The 14,492-nt window shown below is 42.9% G+C and overlaps 1 protein-coding gene across 3 annotated transcripts in view; it reads right to left on the reverse strand.

Moving 5' to 3' along the window:
- The window catches only part of LOC134927810 (mediator of DNA damage checkpoint protein 1-like), an 840,332-nt gene that overhangs the window by 134,739 nt on the left and 691,101 nt on the right, over positions 1-14,492 (reverse strand). For 2 of the 3 annotated variants that reach the window (XM_063922787.1, XM_063922786.1), the window contains exon 28: positions 864-959. The exons of the other annotated variant lie outside the window; for it this stretch is intronic. In XM_063922787.1, coding sequence (XP_063778857.1) covers positions 864-959 — 96 coding nt within the window. The remainder of the gene's footprint in view (positions 1-863; positions 960-14,492) is intronic. 3 annotated transcript variants of the gene reach the window in all.

Here is a 14,492-nt window from a genome sequence, read left to right on the forward strand (position 1 = left end):
TACCAAATTATTGCTATGACCCCCTGGTACCACTGAGGTGCTTTGGAGTCCGCATGGAAAAGCTGTGCCGTCCAGTCAGGCTGCCTGTGTAAGCTTGCAGAAAGGAAATGGCGCTGGTGAGCCACTGGATCCGCTCATAATGAAGGCCCCTCCCCCTTAATGGCATGCGGCCTTCTCGCTTTTATATTGGCTGAGGTAACTTGAATTAAAAGGGTCACAGGGGTTCTAACCCATTGTAAACAGTGGCAGTCGTGGGTAATAAGCATGGCTTCAGCCGCCCCTCACAGCGGTCACTGCAGTGTTCCTGAAGCCGGAGCACAGTGTGCATGCAGCACTGGGCTCTACCCTCATGCCGCCAATACAGCAGACGACCCGCTAACCAGGATGCCGGCCACCTACTCACCACTCTTCAGCCTCTGTTAGTGGTGGTGGCGTGCTGCGGATATGTATGCTCGCCGTGGTGGGGCTTACGAATAGGACCCTCAGGAGCTCAGTGTCCTGTCAGCGGGGAACGGGACCATTAACCTCCCTAAGTCCCACAAAGCAGGCAGCCTCGTACCAACCAGAGCTGCCTGAAAATACTAATAAAGAAAATAAATGCAGAAAACTCTTCAGGAGCTTCCAACGCGTGACCGGCTCCTCTGGGCACATTTTCTAAACTGAGTCTGGTAGGAGGGGCATAGAGGGAGGAGCCAGTGCACACTATTGATTTCTTATAGAGCCCAAGGCTCCTTGTGGACCCGTCTATACCCCATGGTACTAATGGTCTTACGTCCTAGTATCGTCTAGGACGTAAGAGAAAAAAAGTTATCACTTATAATAAAAGTAGTTTTCATAAAAAATAAATAATTTAAAAAAATCACCTTGTGGTCTGTTTGATGTTGGTGCTCTAGTGGGTGCTTTATTATCAACTTTAAAAGCTGGATATTCCACTCGTTGGTTGCCCCTTGTTGCAGAGTCTGTAAATATTAACAAAATACAATTTATAATGAAGGCCACAAAACAACTAAAAAAACACCGAAATGGAAACCTCATACACAAATATATATATATATTTTTTTATTATTTTATTTGAAGCATGACAGAAATTATCAAACAAAACATATCTGCGTACATTCAACATGACAGATATTAGAAACATCCATGTAATGTGTAATAAAAGCTACACAAATATATTCTTACCCTGACAACAATGTTTTTATACTAACATATTTATACAAATGTGTTTCTACACTCCTAATTTGTTCCATTGTTTACATACCTCACAAAGCGCTCATTTATTATACTATTGGTGATACCTTAAGAATTGAGCAGCTAACAAAAATTAGCTCATCTTTAATATTTATTTAGTAAATTCAATATGCCGATGCCCATCCTACTCTGTGCAATACTACATCACTCAGTACCCCCCCCCCACACACATTACATAACATCACAAACTTCCCACACACAATACAATCACTGCATTAGACTCAAGTAATCCTCCCTCCCATTAGAACACACCCAGCCTCAACAGGTTTTTAACTTTAAGGAGGATGTGTCTGTCTCTTTTCCTCCGGTCCCCGCATAGTGCATGAACAGAAGCTCCGCCCCCAGAGAATAAGAATTAGGGAGAGGCAGTATCACACATGATAGGCGGTAAGGAGGGGAGGGCCTGTGAATGTGAATGGGCGGGAACAGACAAAAAAGAGGAAAGCAGTTGGTTGGGTGGGTGGGTATAGCAGCAGGAGGGGTGCAGGCCTGGCCCTGGAGGTGAGAGGGACTATCTGGATGTTTCTGCCTACTCACTCACAATGCAGCAACAGAGCAGCCCATGGCTGGGGGAGGGACCAGCCACTGCATCCAAGCATGTACACCAGCTGAGGTGAACAGCAGGGCGGATGGGACTTAAAAGTGGGGGTAAAGGAGGGGGTGTTGATGCCAGGGGGGGCGGGCCCTAGGACACTGCAGTCTAGGTTCCTATATAAAGCAGCAGCATAGAGATCTGCATAAGCTGTGGGCCTATTCTGGAGAGTGGGCCTGGAGCTGTAGCTTCATCAGCCCCATTGTTAATCCAGCCCCGGCGATGGGGACCTGCTAGACAATGATCAGAAGCAACATGGAGTAACAGAGCATGGCAGGTAAAATCCCCAGATTTAAATAATTTCCCCCCCCTCACTGCTATAGCTGGCAAAAACAGCAGTAAAATTTGCCAGTTTCTCGCCAGTGAAGGCTTCCACATATGAACAGCACACATTTTATGGTGGTACTTGTATCACCATAATATCTAGTTTATGTGGATCTGTTTTTCTTATGTGGATCCGGCCTTTATTTATATATTTAATATGGGGGGTAATTACAAGTTGATCGCAGCAGGAATTTTGTTAGCAGTTGGGCAAAACCATGTGCACTGCAGGGAAGGCAGATATAACATGTGCAGAAAGAGTTAGATTTGGGTAGGTTATTTTATTTCTGTGCAGGGTAAATACTGGCTGCTTTATTTTGACACTGCAAATTAGATCGCAGATTGAACACACCACACCCAAATCTAACTCTCTCTGCACATGTTATATCTGCCTCCCCTGCAGTGCACATGGTTTTGCCCAACTGCTAAAAAAATTCCTGCTGCAATCAACTTGGAATTACCCCCTGGTTTCTGATTTTCTGTGTATTTATTTACAGCAGTTTCCTCTCCTATATTTCTGTATTTGCATAGTTTACAAGTTATAACACACACTAGCCAAACTTTGACAACTTTCTTTTATTAGTTTACGCACCAATTGATGCCACACTATAGCTCCACCCACATTTTTCACAGCGTCGGCTAACCTGTTTTATTTATTTATCTTCTTGGGGAAGGCAGGGGGGACTGCATATTTTGTCAGTCCAGGGCCCCACAATTCTCATAACAGTCCTGTACAGCACTCAGGTTTATACTGTATCAATGGTGTTTTGGAACGTTTTATTTAAACACACTGAGGGTAATAAAATGTCTGGTGTGAAAACGTCCGTTTTTCAGTATTTTTTTTATTTTTTTTAAGGCTATCCAATTAGGATCGCCTGTAGAAAAAACAGCTTTCCTCCCAAAAACTCACAGGTTCAGTAAAACTGTTTCCGGGGATTTGGTTTTGCCTACCTGAGGTAGGTAAAACAAAAAGTAGAGAGTTATAGTAGACTTGTCATGGTTAACTCTCTTTCTGTGAGGTACATTGGGTTCCACAGGGAAACATAGTAACTAAGGTTGAAATAAGACAATTGTCCATCGAGTTCAACCTATTTGTGGTCTCCTATGCAGTCTTATTATAGGACTAGTTATTTTTATGTTAGGACTAGTTATATTAACTATAATGCGTGCTTACGCACCATAACCCTGAATATCTTTATCCAACAGGAATTTATCTAACCCATTCTTAAACGTGTTGACTGAGTCCGCTGTTACTACTCTCTCAGCCAGGGAATTCCAAACACGTATTGTCCTTACTGTGAAAAAACCTTTTTTGCCTCAATGTGCGGAAACTTCTCTCCTCTAACCTAAGCGAGTGACCACGTGTCCTCTGTGCTGATCTTATTGAAAAGAGGTCCCTCCCGAGCTCTGTGTATTGACGACTTATATATTTGTAGATGTTGATCATGTGCCCTCTTAGTCTCCTCTTTTCCAGTGTAACCATGCCTAGCCTTGCAAGCCTTTCCTCGTATTCCAACGTCTCCATGCCCTTGATTAGTTTGGTCGCCCGCCTCTGAACCTTTTCTAGTTCCAGGATATCCTTTTTGTAATATGGTGCCCAAAATTGCACACATTATTCAAAATGTGGCCTCACTAGTGATTTATATAATGGTAGTAAAATACTCTCGCCCCTTACATCAATTCCCCGTTTTATGCATGCTAATATCTTATTAGCCTTCTTTGCTGTACTCCTACTTTGGGTACTGCTGCTTAATTTATCTATGTGAACCCCTAAGTCTTTTTCCAGTACAGAATCCCCTAATATTACCCCATTTAGTATGTAGGTGTAATTTTTGGTCTTGCCCCCACAGTGCATTACCTTACACATGTTTGTGTTGAATCTCATTCTCCATTTTGCTAGCCATGCTTCGAGTTTAGTTAAGTCGTTCTGAAGAGACTCAGCATCCCCCTCCGTATTTATAACCTTACACAATTTGTTATCGTCTGCGAAAATTGACACCATGCTCTCTAGACCTACTGTAAGGTCGTTGATGAAAATGTTGAACAAAAGTGGTCCAAGTACAGATCCTTGTGGCACACCACTTAGTACTTTAATCCAATTTGAAAATGATCCATTGACCACAACGCATTGCTCCCTATTATCTAACCAATTACTGACCCAAGTGCATATTGTGCTCCCTAGCCCTATTTCTTGTAGCTTATAGATAAGACACGTGTGGTACAGTGTCGAAAGCTTTGGCAAAGTCTAAAAAGATTACATCCACCTCCTTACCCTGATCAAGGTTCGCACTTACTGTTTCATAAAAGCCAAGTAAGTTGGTTTGACATGATCTGTCCTTCACAAATCCATGTTGGTTCCTTTTAATGACCTTATTTGCTTCAAGGAACTTTTGAATACTTTCCCTTAGAATACCTTCCAATACTTTCCCCACTATAGATGTAAGACTAACTGGTCTATAATTACCTGGTTCAGCTTTGCTCCCCTTTTTGAATATTGGCACTACCTCCGCTATACGCCAGTCTTTGGGAACCATACCCAATTTAACCGAATCCATGAAGATCAAAAATAGAGCTCTTGCTAGTTCAGCGTGCAACTACAAACAACTCTCGGGTGAATTGCATCTGGACCAGGTGACTTATTAATCTTTAACTTTTTTAAACGGTCACAGACTACCTCCTCACATAAATAAGCATTTAGCAGTGGGACATTATCTTTGTTGACAGTTTGTGTTAGACCCAGCATTTGGTCCTCTCTGGTAAATACAGTTGAAAAAAAAAGTTGTTTAGTTTGTTTGCCATGTCATTATCATTTTTGATTAAGACTCCCCGCTTGTCTTTTAAAGGGCTTATACTCTCCTTTAGTCTTTTGCTGTTGATGTACTTAAAAAATATTTTGGGATTCACTTTGCTTTCCTTTGCTACTAGTTTTTCAGTATCTACTTTAGCCGCTCTTATTACTTTTTTGCATATTTTGTTACAGTCCTTATAGTGCTGGAATGACTCCGCATCCTCCACAGATTTGTATTTTTTTTTAAATGCTCATTTTTTTTGTCTATTAATTCCTATATATTTTTGTTAAACCACATTGGTTTGGGATTTTTATTCCTTTTTTTTTGCTGCTGGTGGGAATAAATTTACGAGTATTATTAATTACCAGTGATTTTAATACATCCAATTTCTCTGTATTTTTTCCTTGAAACAGAATTTCTCATTCAATGTCCCTTAACGCTTCCTTCATCACGTCAAAGTTGGCTTTGCTAAAGTTTAGAGTCCTAGTTGAGCCAGTATAGGACTGCTTATGAAAACTGATATTGAATGTGACCATATTGTGGTCGCTGTTACCTATGGGCTCTCCTACTTCAATATTTGATACCAATTCCCCATTGTTAGTTAATACCAGGTCTAAGATTGCATTGCACCTAGTTGGTTCCTCAATTGAACTAAGTAATTATCATTTAGCAGGTTTAAAAACATATTGCCCCGAGCAGTATCACATGAATTGATTTTCCAGTTTATATCAGGATAGTTAAAGTCTCCCATCACTACTACGTTTCCTACTCCTGCTGCTCTTTCAAATTGATTCAGTAATAATTACTCGTCAGACACATTAATACCAGGCGGCCTGTAGCATAACCCCAATAACTTCTTTATTCCTTTACCACCACATGCAATTTCTACCCATAATGGCGCAATAGTATTTACAGTCCCTTCTTGAATATCTTCCCGTATAACAGGTTTTAGAAATGGCTTTACGTAAAGACATACCCCTCCACCACGTTTATTTAGTCTGTCTCTCCTGTTCAGCGTGTAACCCTCTAGATTGCCTGTCCAATCGTGAGATTCGTCCATCACGTTTCAGTAATGCCTATAATATCATATTCCTTGCTTGCTGCGAGGATTTCTAGTTCCCCCTTTTTACCTGTAAGGCTTCTAGCATTTACATATATACTGTACAATTGAGATATGTATTTCCCCTTATGGTAGGGACATCATAATTCATATGCAGCAAAGATGACCCGTAATCGTCATTAGTTATTCTAAAACCCTTTTTAGTTCTCATGCTACTACCCTTGCCGAATGCTCTATTCCTCCCCCCTACTACTCCCCCGTTTTGTTCACTAACGCCACCCCTACTATTCTTACTGATTGACCCGTGATTTCTTGCTAAACCCTCCCAAAGGCACCTAGTTTAAAATCTCCCCCAACATTCTAACTATCCTTCCCCCCAGCACCGCTGCCCCCTCCTCATTCAGGTGCAATCCATCACGACAAAAAAGATGGCGCCTGACTGACCACATCAAGATCACAGGGTGCCAGCAGAAGATCCGCGTACCAAGCCCTCCTTGGCCAGTCCGGAGCAATGAGGATTGCCAGAACCTTTGTTCTTTTTACAAGTTGAAGAACTTTTGGAATCAGAGGAAGTGGAGGGTCCACCGCCACTGCCTGCGGGTCTCTCGACCAGGAACAGTACCTCCGCAGCTTCTTGTTGAGGCGGGAGGCCATCATGTCTATGTGAGGAACCCCCCACCAACCGGTTACCTCCTCAAATACATCCGGGTGGAGTTCCCACTCTCGTGGATGGAGATCGTGTCTGCTGAGGAAGTCTGCTTCCCAGTTGTCTACTCCCAGAATGAAGATTGCTGACATAGCCACTGCATGTCTTTCCGCCCAGAGGGGGATTCTTGACACCTCTGACATTGCAGTCCTGCTCTTCGTTCCACCTTGTCAGTTTATGTAGGCCACTGTGGTCACGTTGTACGACTGAACCTGAACAGCCCGATCCTGTAGAAGGTGTGCTGCTTGAAGGTCGTTGTATATGGCTCTTAGCTCCAGGATGTCCATTGGGAGAAGGGATTCTTGATTCGACCACCTTCCTTGGAAGGTTTCCCCCTGAGCGACTGCTCCCCAAACTCTTAGACTTGCATCCATGGTTAGAAGGATCCAGTCCTGAACTCCGAACCTTCGGCCCTCCAGAAGGTGTGGAAGTTGTAGCCACCAGAGGAGCGAAATCCTAGCTTTCGGTGACAGACGTATCCTCTGGTGCATGTGTAGGTGAGATCCCGACCACTGGTCCAAGAGATCCAGCTGAAAGGATCGAGCATGAAACCTTCCGTACTGCAGAGCCTCGTAGGAGGCAACCATCTTCCCCAGAAGGCGGATGCGCTGATGAACCGATACCCGGGCAGGCTTCAAGACATCCCGGACCATTGTTTGAATCACCAACGCTTTCTCCACCGGTAGAAACACCCTCTGCACCTCCGTGTCGAGGATCATCCCCAGTAAAGACAGCCTCCTTCCCGGCTCCAGATGAGACTTTGTTAGGTTCAGGATCCAACCGTGCTCCTTGAGCAATGGATATTAACAACTTCTCCCTGGTCAGTGCCTTGATCAGAAGATCATCCAGATACAGAATTATGTTCACCCCCTGCTTGCGGAGGAGAACCATCATCTCTGCCATCACCTTGGTGAAGACCCTGTGTGCCGTGGAGAGACCAAACGGCAGTGCCTGAAAGTGATAGTGATCGTCTAACAGTGCAAACCTGAGATAGGCCTGATGCAGCGACAAAATAGGAATGTGGCGGTACGCATCCTTGATGTACAGGGACACCAGGAACTCCCCGTCCGTCAGTCCTGAGATGACAGCTCTCACAGACTCCATCTTGAATTTGAACTCCGTGATAAGGGTTCAAAGATTTCAAATTCTGAATTGCCCTTATCGAACCATCCGGCTTCGGTACCACAAAAAGGTTCGAATAGTAACCTTTGTTCCACTGAAGAGGCGGAACTGGAACAATGACCTCTGACACTACCAATTTTCGGACAGCGTCCAGAAGAATCGCTCTGTCTGCCGGCAAAGCTGGCAAGCCTGATTTGAAGTAACGGTGAAGCGGGAGAGTTTGAAACTCCAGCCTGTACCCACTGGACACTATGGGGTCATTCTGACCCGATCGCATGCTACAGTTTATCGCAGCGGTGCGATCGGGTCAGAACTGCGCATGCGGCCGAAGCACGTCGGGCCGCTACGATCGCCTCTGTCTGATTGACAGGCAGAGGCGGTCGCTGGGCGGGCAGAACAGCAGCGTTTGGCTGCTATTTTGTGGGTGAGGTCCGGCCAACGCAGGCGTGGCCAGACCAAATGGGGGGCGGACCGCAGCGGCTGCGTGACGTCACACACAGCCGCTGCGGGCCGGGGAGCGATGAGTAGCTCCCGACCAGCACGCTAAAGCTGCGCTAGTCGCGAGCTACTCTTGAAGTGCAAAGGCATCGCCGCTGTCAAGTCCTAATTATGTTTAGTGTGACAGTTATGACAGTTTTTGTCTACTGTCAAAGGGTGGACTGTCGAAGTAAAAATATTACATACAGAAAACATACAAACGCCAAACAGATGAGTCGCTGTGCGTGCGAATACATGCAGCGTGCACAGCAATATATGGTAGCACACGCATTTACATAGACAAGCCACAAAGATATATTAAACACATATTTCATACCACACATAAATTAAACATGTAAAGCACCAGACATTATAATGTATTAAATTATATAATAGAGTATAACATCATATATATCTATTAATGGAACGGAACAAGATAAAAATGTAATGCTTGGTGTCAAAATAATCAGGGGAATGGGTGTGTTAATTTGATAGCTGAGGTTAGATTGTAGCACATTACAACGATGAGTTATGACCAAGTGTAGGAATATTTAGCCACAATTCTAATGAGAACAAAAGGACATTCCAAAGAAAGCATGTGGGCAGGATCCCAGTGGCCAACCCCTATGATGTCTGATTCAAGGCTGGATGTTGCTTGCATATGAACTGACCAATGACACATCATGAATGAGAGACCTCCCTCTCCTGTACCAATGGAAGGAGCCTGAAACCAACAACCGGTTAACTCCCACTGTTTTGATATATGCAGTTTCAAGGACTTAGAGAGTTAGTTGTTTTTGCTTGCTGAGAGGGAGAAATGGAGGAAATGTTCTATGGGAAAGGATAATGTATGTATGCTGGCTGTAATGGATTCTTTGTAACTATCTGCTTCTTGTGTAATTGTAACATTATAACTGAATGATATATACTGTACATGTGATATATTGTATACATATCCTTTTAATATCAAATATATACATCTATGAGCGTTGGAACTCAATGTGTGCGAGTGCTTGTTTTCTCTTAAGGGATGTAGTGTTTGCAACGTACAGCGCACTTTTATCGTATATGGTAATAAGATGCGCCTTGTGTCCGCAACATATATTAATGCTGGCATTTTAAATATTTATTAGAAATAATCTGAACTTCTCAGTTGGGGGCTCGCAAACGGGATATCACGTACTTAATGATGCACTGTACAGACGCCGCTGTGGTCTACCAGCTAACGATGGACGCATCTTGATGCTGCTGAACCACATGCAGTTTGCTTTTTTGTGTTATCAGTAAGGCGCTGATATGAAATTCAAGGGACAATATATAAATGCACAATATTAGAAAATGCTACAGCGTATTTTTATTGTTGCAAAACAAAGTTCAAATAAGTCATATTGTGTTTGATTCAGATTGGATTGTTTATCTGTTAAGTACATTTAAAAGAGCATTTAAAAGTTGGTGCATAGGTATGATATAGCTGTGTTTGCATGCTGCGTCCAATTCGCATACTGCTAACACAGGCCTAAAGTAGCAAACTTCCGGTGCTTGTATAATTTGTGATTTATTTGTGACAAAAGAGCTAGTGTTTGTATTCTGGCGGCATGGTGTCCACCATTTTGTCCATGCACATGGCTTGGAAAAGGGGGAGGAGCAGTGGCCATTTTAGGAAGGTCACTCTATCCACCTAGCCAACAGCTGACTTTCAGTCGGTTAAAGCAATCAGTTTCCTTTGTCACAAAGAAACAATATATATGTACAAATCCAAAACCATTTAAAAGCTACCAATGAATTTAACCACCCTCCTGAACAACAAGCATGTGAACCACCTGTTGATATGCAAATTAGAGGCACTGGAAGGGTGAGGAGTTTCATAGTAGTGTAGTAAATAATATATGTATATATATAAATATATATATATATATATATATATATATATATATATACACACACACAAATTAATTTATTTTATATGGGTATTTATATCAGCGTATGTTCTGCAAGATAGCTATCCAATCTGAATCATAGCATTTAAATAATAGTCAATAGTCATTATAGATCTGCATAGAATCGGATACGTTTATTTGCTATATATTCTGTGTATTTGTTTAAGTGGGTAAATTGTAACACACATACAGGACTCTGTTCCGGCCTAAAATTTTAGGTAGCACTCAAAGGAGGATTACCCGTGTGGGCAACTTCAAGCGGGTGTGAGGAACAAAGGTGTATTGTGTAGTGAGCAGTAGAATTTTGCTTACATTGATTATGATAAGTGTGGAATATTCAGTGCGAACGCACGGTGTACACATAGTACGGTAGAAAAAGTACGTGAGGTGAGTGTACGGAAACGCTCATGTGGCGCGAGAACACGCACGGTTGCGTGCTTACGCAAGGCTGCGTGAAGTAGCAAGCGCAAGTTTTACCACACAATAGGAAAAAATTTAACCGGTGGGATAAAAGATTTGTAGTTGTATAATTAACAAGTAACTATCCGATTTTAAAAACAGATTACTATAATATTTTGTTTAAAGTGTACTACCTCTGGGACAAGCTATCAATCAAAGGGAGTGATATTTTTCTGTACAGAAAACATTGTGTATTAGTGTGGGTTTAAAGTAAGTGTGAATGCATTGAACTCCATGACCAATTCGGGTACCCGTAGAAGACACTGAGTTAGCAGAGGCTTGGTGGCGTGATGGCTAGCGACCTTACATTATAGAGAAATAAGCCAGTAGTGAGGAAACTTGCGGAGGAGCGTGATAGATTGTGAAGTATTGATTTAAGGTTTTTGGCGTTACGCTCTGACTGTGGAGCGCAGCTGGTAGAATTCGACTCCTGTGATCGTAGGGCGTATAGATAACAAGTATCTATAAGCTGTGCGATTGGACCGCATGTCTGTGTGTGCAACACACGGCGCAACGTGATACCATTTGCGTTCTTTTGCGCAAATTGCATCATCATACGTACTGTGTGGAGCATACAGTATGCAGACGTGATTTGTGTAAAGAAGAAGAAACTTCACACAGGGAGTTTCTGGGTGGACATTCACTGGATAGGGTGATCGATAAGTTGTTTCTCATCCAACAAAATTCCAGTGGATAGAAACCCAAAAGTAAAGGAATTTTTCACTGAGTCTCTCTCAGGAAAACATTCCAACAGGCTTTCAACCTCCACTGGAAAAGGTGCGGTATTAAGCGCAGTTTATAATGTGTGGAAAGCATGGGTCCACACGGTGAGGCTTTTTGTGATGAATGGGTGCGAAAGACAGTGGACGATAGGACATCATTTCCTAGGGGTGGTGGTTTTAATCTTGAGGTATTGCAGGTAGTATGTTTAACCAAAGTCATATAAGACAAGAACGAAAACATAATAACTGTTTGAACTTGTAGCAACAATAAATAAGTAGAAAAAAGAGAAAGCAAGTACAACGCCATATGTGGATGTGGAAGCAGTTACAGCCAGCATACAAACTATAGAAAATAATAAAAATAAAAAATATGAAAAATATGAATGTAACCTATATATGTACTAATGTATGTCAAAGTTTTATTTAGGAAAAGAAGGCGGCCCGATTGGTTTCAGCCATTTCTCATGCACTCAGAGGAGTATCCAACCAGTAAAAGAGGAGCTGTAGCCTGCAGGGGAAGTGGCTGAGACCAGTGGAACTGGTAAGTATGGAGTCATTCAAGCACATATATAGTAAAAACCCAAAAATAAAATAAAAAAATCAAGAAAGGAATGTCATAAATGGAGAATATCCTGTCCGCACATTAGTATTTCCCAGTAGGAAAGCGGACAGAGATAGGGTAACCCCCAGGGTATTTCTTTTAATTACCACATAAGAAGTATTTATTTCTAGTAATGCCCTAGTCTAGATAAGCTCGGAAATGTTTGTTGGACCATGTACAGACCCTTAATACGGGATGAGAAGGATTGAATGACCTAGAAGCTTGTTGTTTTTTTTTTGCATTACTAGAAAATTCTCCGTCAGGATAAGATCACTGGTAAACACTAATTCGGCAAATGGGAAGAACGAGAGAAGTGCAACATTACCCTTTGACAAAACCTACAGAAGTTACGATTGGGCCTCTATGATGCGAAACCCTTTTCTTTTTTTCCCTAGCAGCAGTGGCCCCTGAATAACTTAATAGACAGAGATTTTGTTATGTAAATTAAAATGTGAAATACATATATTGTACTCCCGTTCAGGAAGTACACGGTATGTTAGATACTCCTCAAAGACCAATGCTGCATTCCACTGTTCGGATTCATATCCATCACAGGTAGAGGAAATTATCACACACATACCGGGTTCCCTATGAACTTAGGATGGACAGGACACTGGATTGATAGCCGAGGTAGTCCCAGTAATGACACAGCAAGCACAAGCTTTAAGGGGGGTAGACCAAGTAGTTAATTAATTCCCTGTAGTGCCCAATCCTGTTGTCATTTTAATAAAATCCCCTCCACCTCTACAAACTTATCTGTCACCAACCTCTATTCTGTTTTTCTTCACAGTTTCCTCTTCATCTTTTGCGTTGACAAAGGGAGTACAATACATGGACCCGATTCTCCCAAGGTTTCGAGTGACAGCCTGAGTATTTTCTCCCAAGCCCTACATGACTGTTCACAGTCCTTTCAGCCAGAGAATGGGTCGGTGCTGATACAATATTTTGATGACTTGTTGTGCGCTGATTGATTTGAGTCGTCCCTGGCAGATACAAAGCAGTTTCTGTTTCGTCTCTTCCAAACAGGACACCAGGTCTCAAGGGATAAACCGCAGTTGTGTAGGACAAGGGTCAAATACCTGGGACGTAATACTGGTACATGATTTGACAGTTCATACACCACATGCCGCACTGGTCCTTCAAAGTTCTGCCTGAACCCGGCATGTCTCATCAGCACGATGGCACCAGTATATTACTGCAGTGACCCTTGTCATGCACAAAGGGTGGAGGATGAGAATACTGGTGAAGGGAAATTTTGTATAGACACTGATATGCATGATGGTATGGAATATCTGAATCAGACCTTTACTACGAGACCAGACATAAGTGTCAGCCCGTTGGTGAACGCAGACCTGATATTTTTTTTCCTTTTTCCCTCTAGAGATGTTTTTTTTTTTTTTTTGAGTGATGACCATGGTACTCTACATTGCAACACACAACAGTTAAATTAAGATGCAAATTTGTGTTCCCTACAGGAAAGAGAGATCTGGAAGGCGAAGGGGTATGGTCAGGAGTCCTCAAGACTCTGTAGAGATGGACAAGGTAAGCCAGTGGACCCAGGACGTATCTCCCAAGCCTAGCTGAGGCGGCACATGGTCTGACTCACCTAGGGTAAGGAAGGTATGTGCAAATTGGTAAGAGTTTAATGGCGTGCACCAGGATTCTCTTTTCAGGCAAGCAGGAAAGCAATGACCTGTCTTACTTGCATGAGGAAGAACATTTGGTAAGCTAGTACCTTCAGAGCCATCCCATATCTATCCTGCCGACGGACCTTTTTCAGGTAACACAAATTGACTTTGTACAGAATTTGAAATATGTATTGGTGAGCACGGATGTTTTCTCAAACTGGGTAGAGGCATTTCCTGCTGCCACAAATACTGGCGTGTTTACCGCAAAGAAAATTGTGCAGAAATGTGTGTGTAGATATGGTATCCTTAGGCTAGGAGCAAAGTGATAGCTTGAAACTGGACTATTGTGGTCATAGACACTGCCACTAGTGTTATGTAGCATCGGAACCACTCCCAGATCCCCATTTAACGAATCACCCTCTTTGAAATTTTTGTTTTGTTTTTGTTCTGTTTTTGGAAGACAACCTCATGTCATGATCGATCCGCACCATGATCAGAAATACACCAATGAGGTGACCGTACAGTACCTTATCGAGATGAGCCAGCATTTGAGAACTTATCAAAAGAACTTGAAACTGTTGATTCCTGATATGCCAACTACTAACTGTCTTGATGGGTGTAGTACGGCTGACCGGCGGTCAGCTTACAGACGCCGGGATCCCCGGCAGCATACCGACGCCAGGATCCCGGCGGGGAGGGGCGAGTGCAGCAAGCCCCTTGCAGGCTCGCTGTGCTCGCCACGCTGGGGGCTCGGTGGCGACCTGCGGTCGCCACGGGTTCTATTCCCACTCTATGGGTGTCGTGGACACCCACGAGTGGAAATAGTC

Source organism: Pseudophryne corroboree, chromosome 5, assembly GCF_028390025.1.
Source record: "Pseudophryne corroboree isolate aPseCor3 chromosome 5, aPseCor3.hap2, whole genome shotgun sequence".
Taxonomy (NCBI): domain Eukaryota; kingdom Metazoa; phylum Chordata; class Amphibia; order Anura; family Myobatrachidae; genus Pseudophryne; species Pseudophryne corroboree.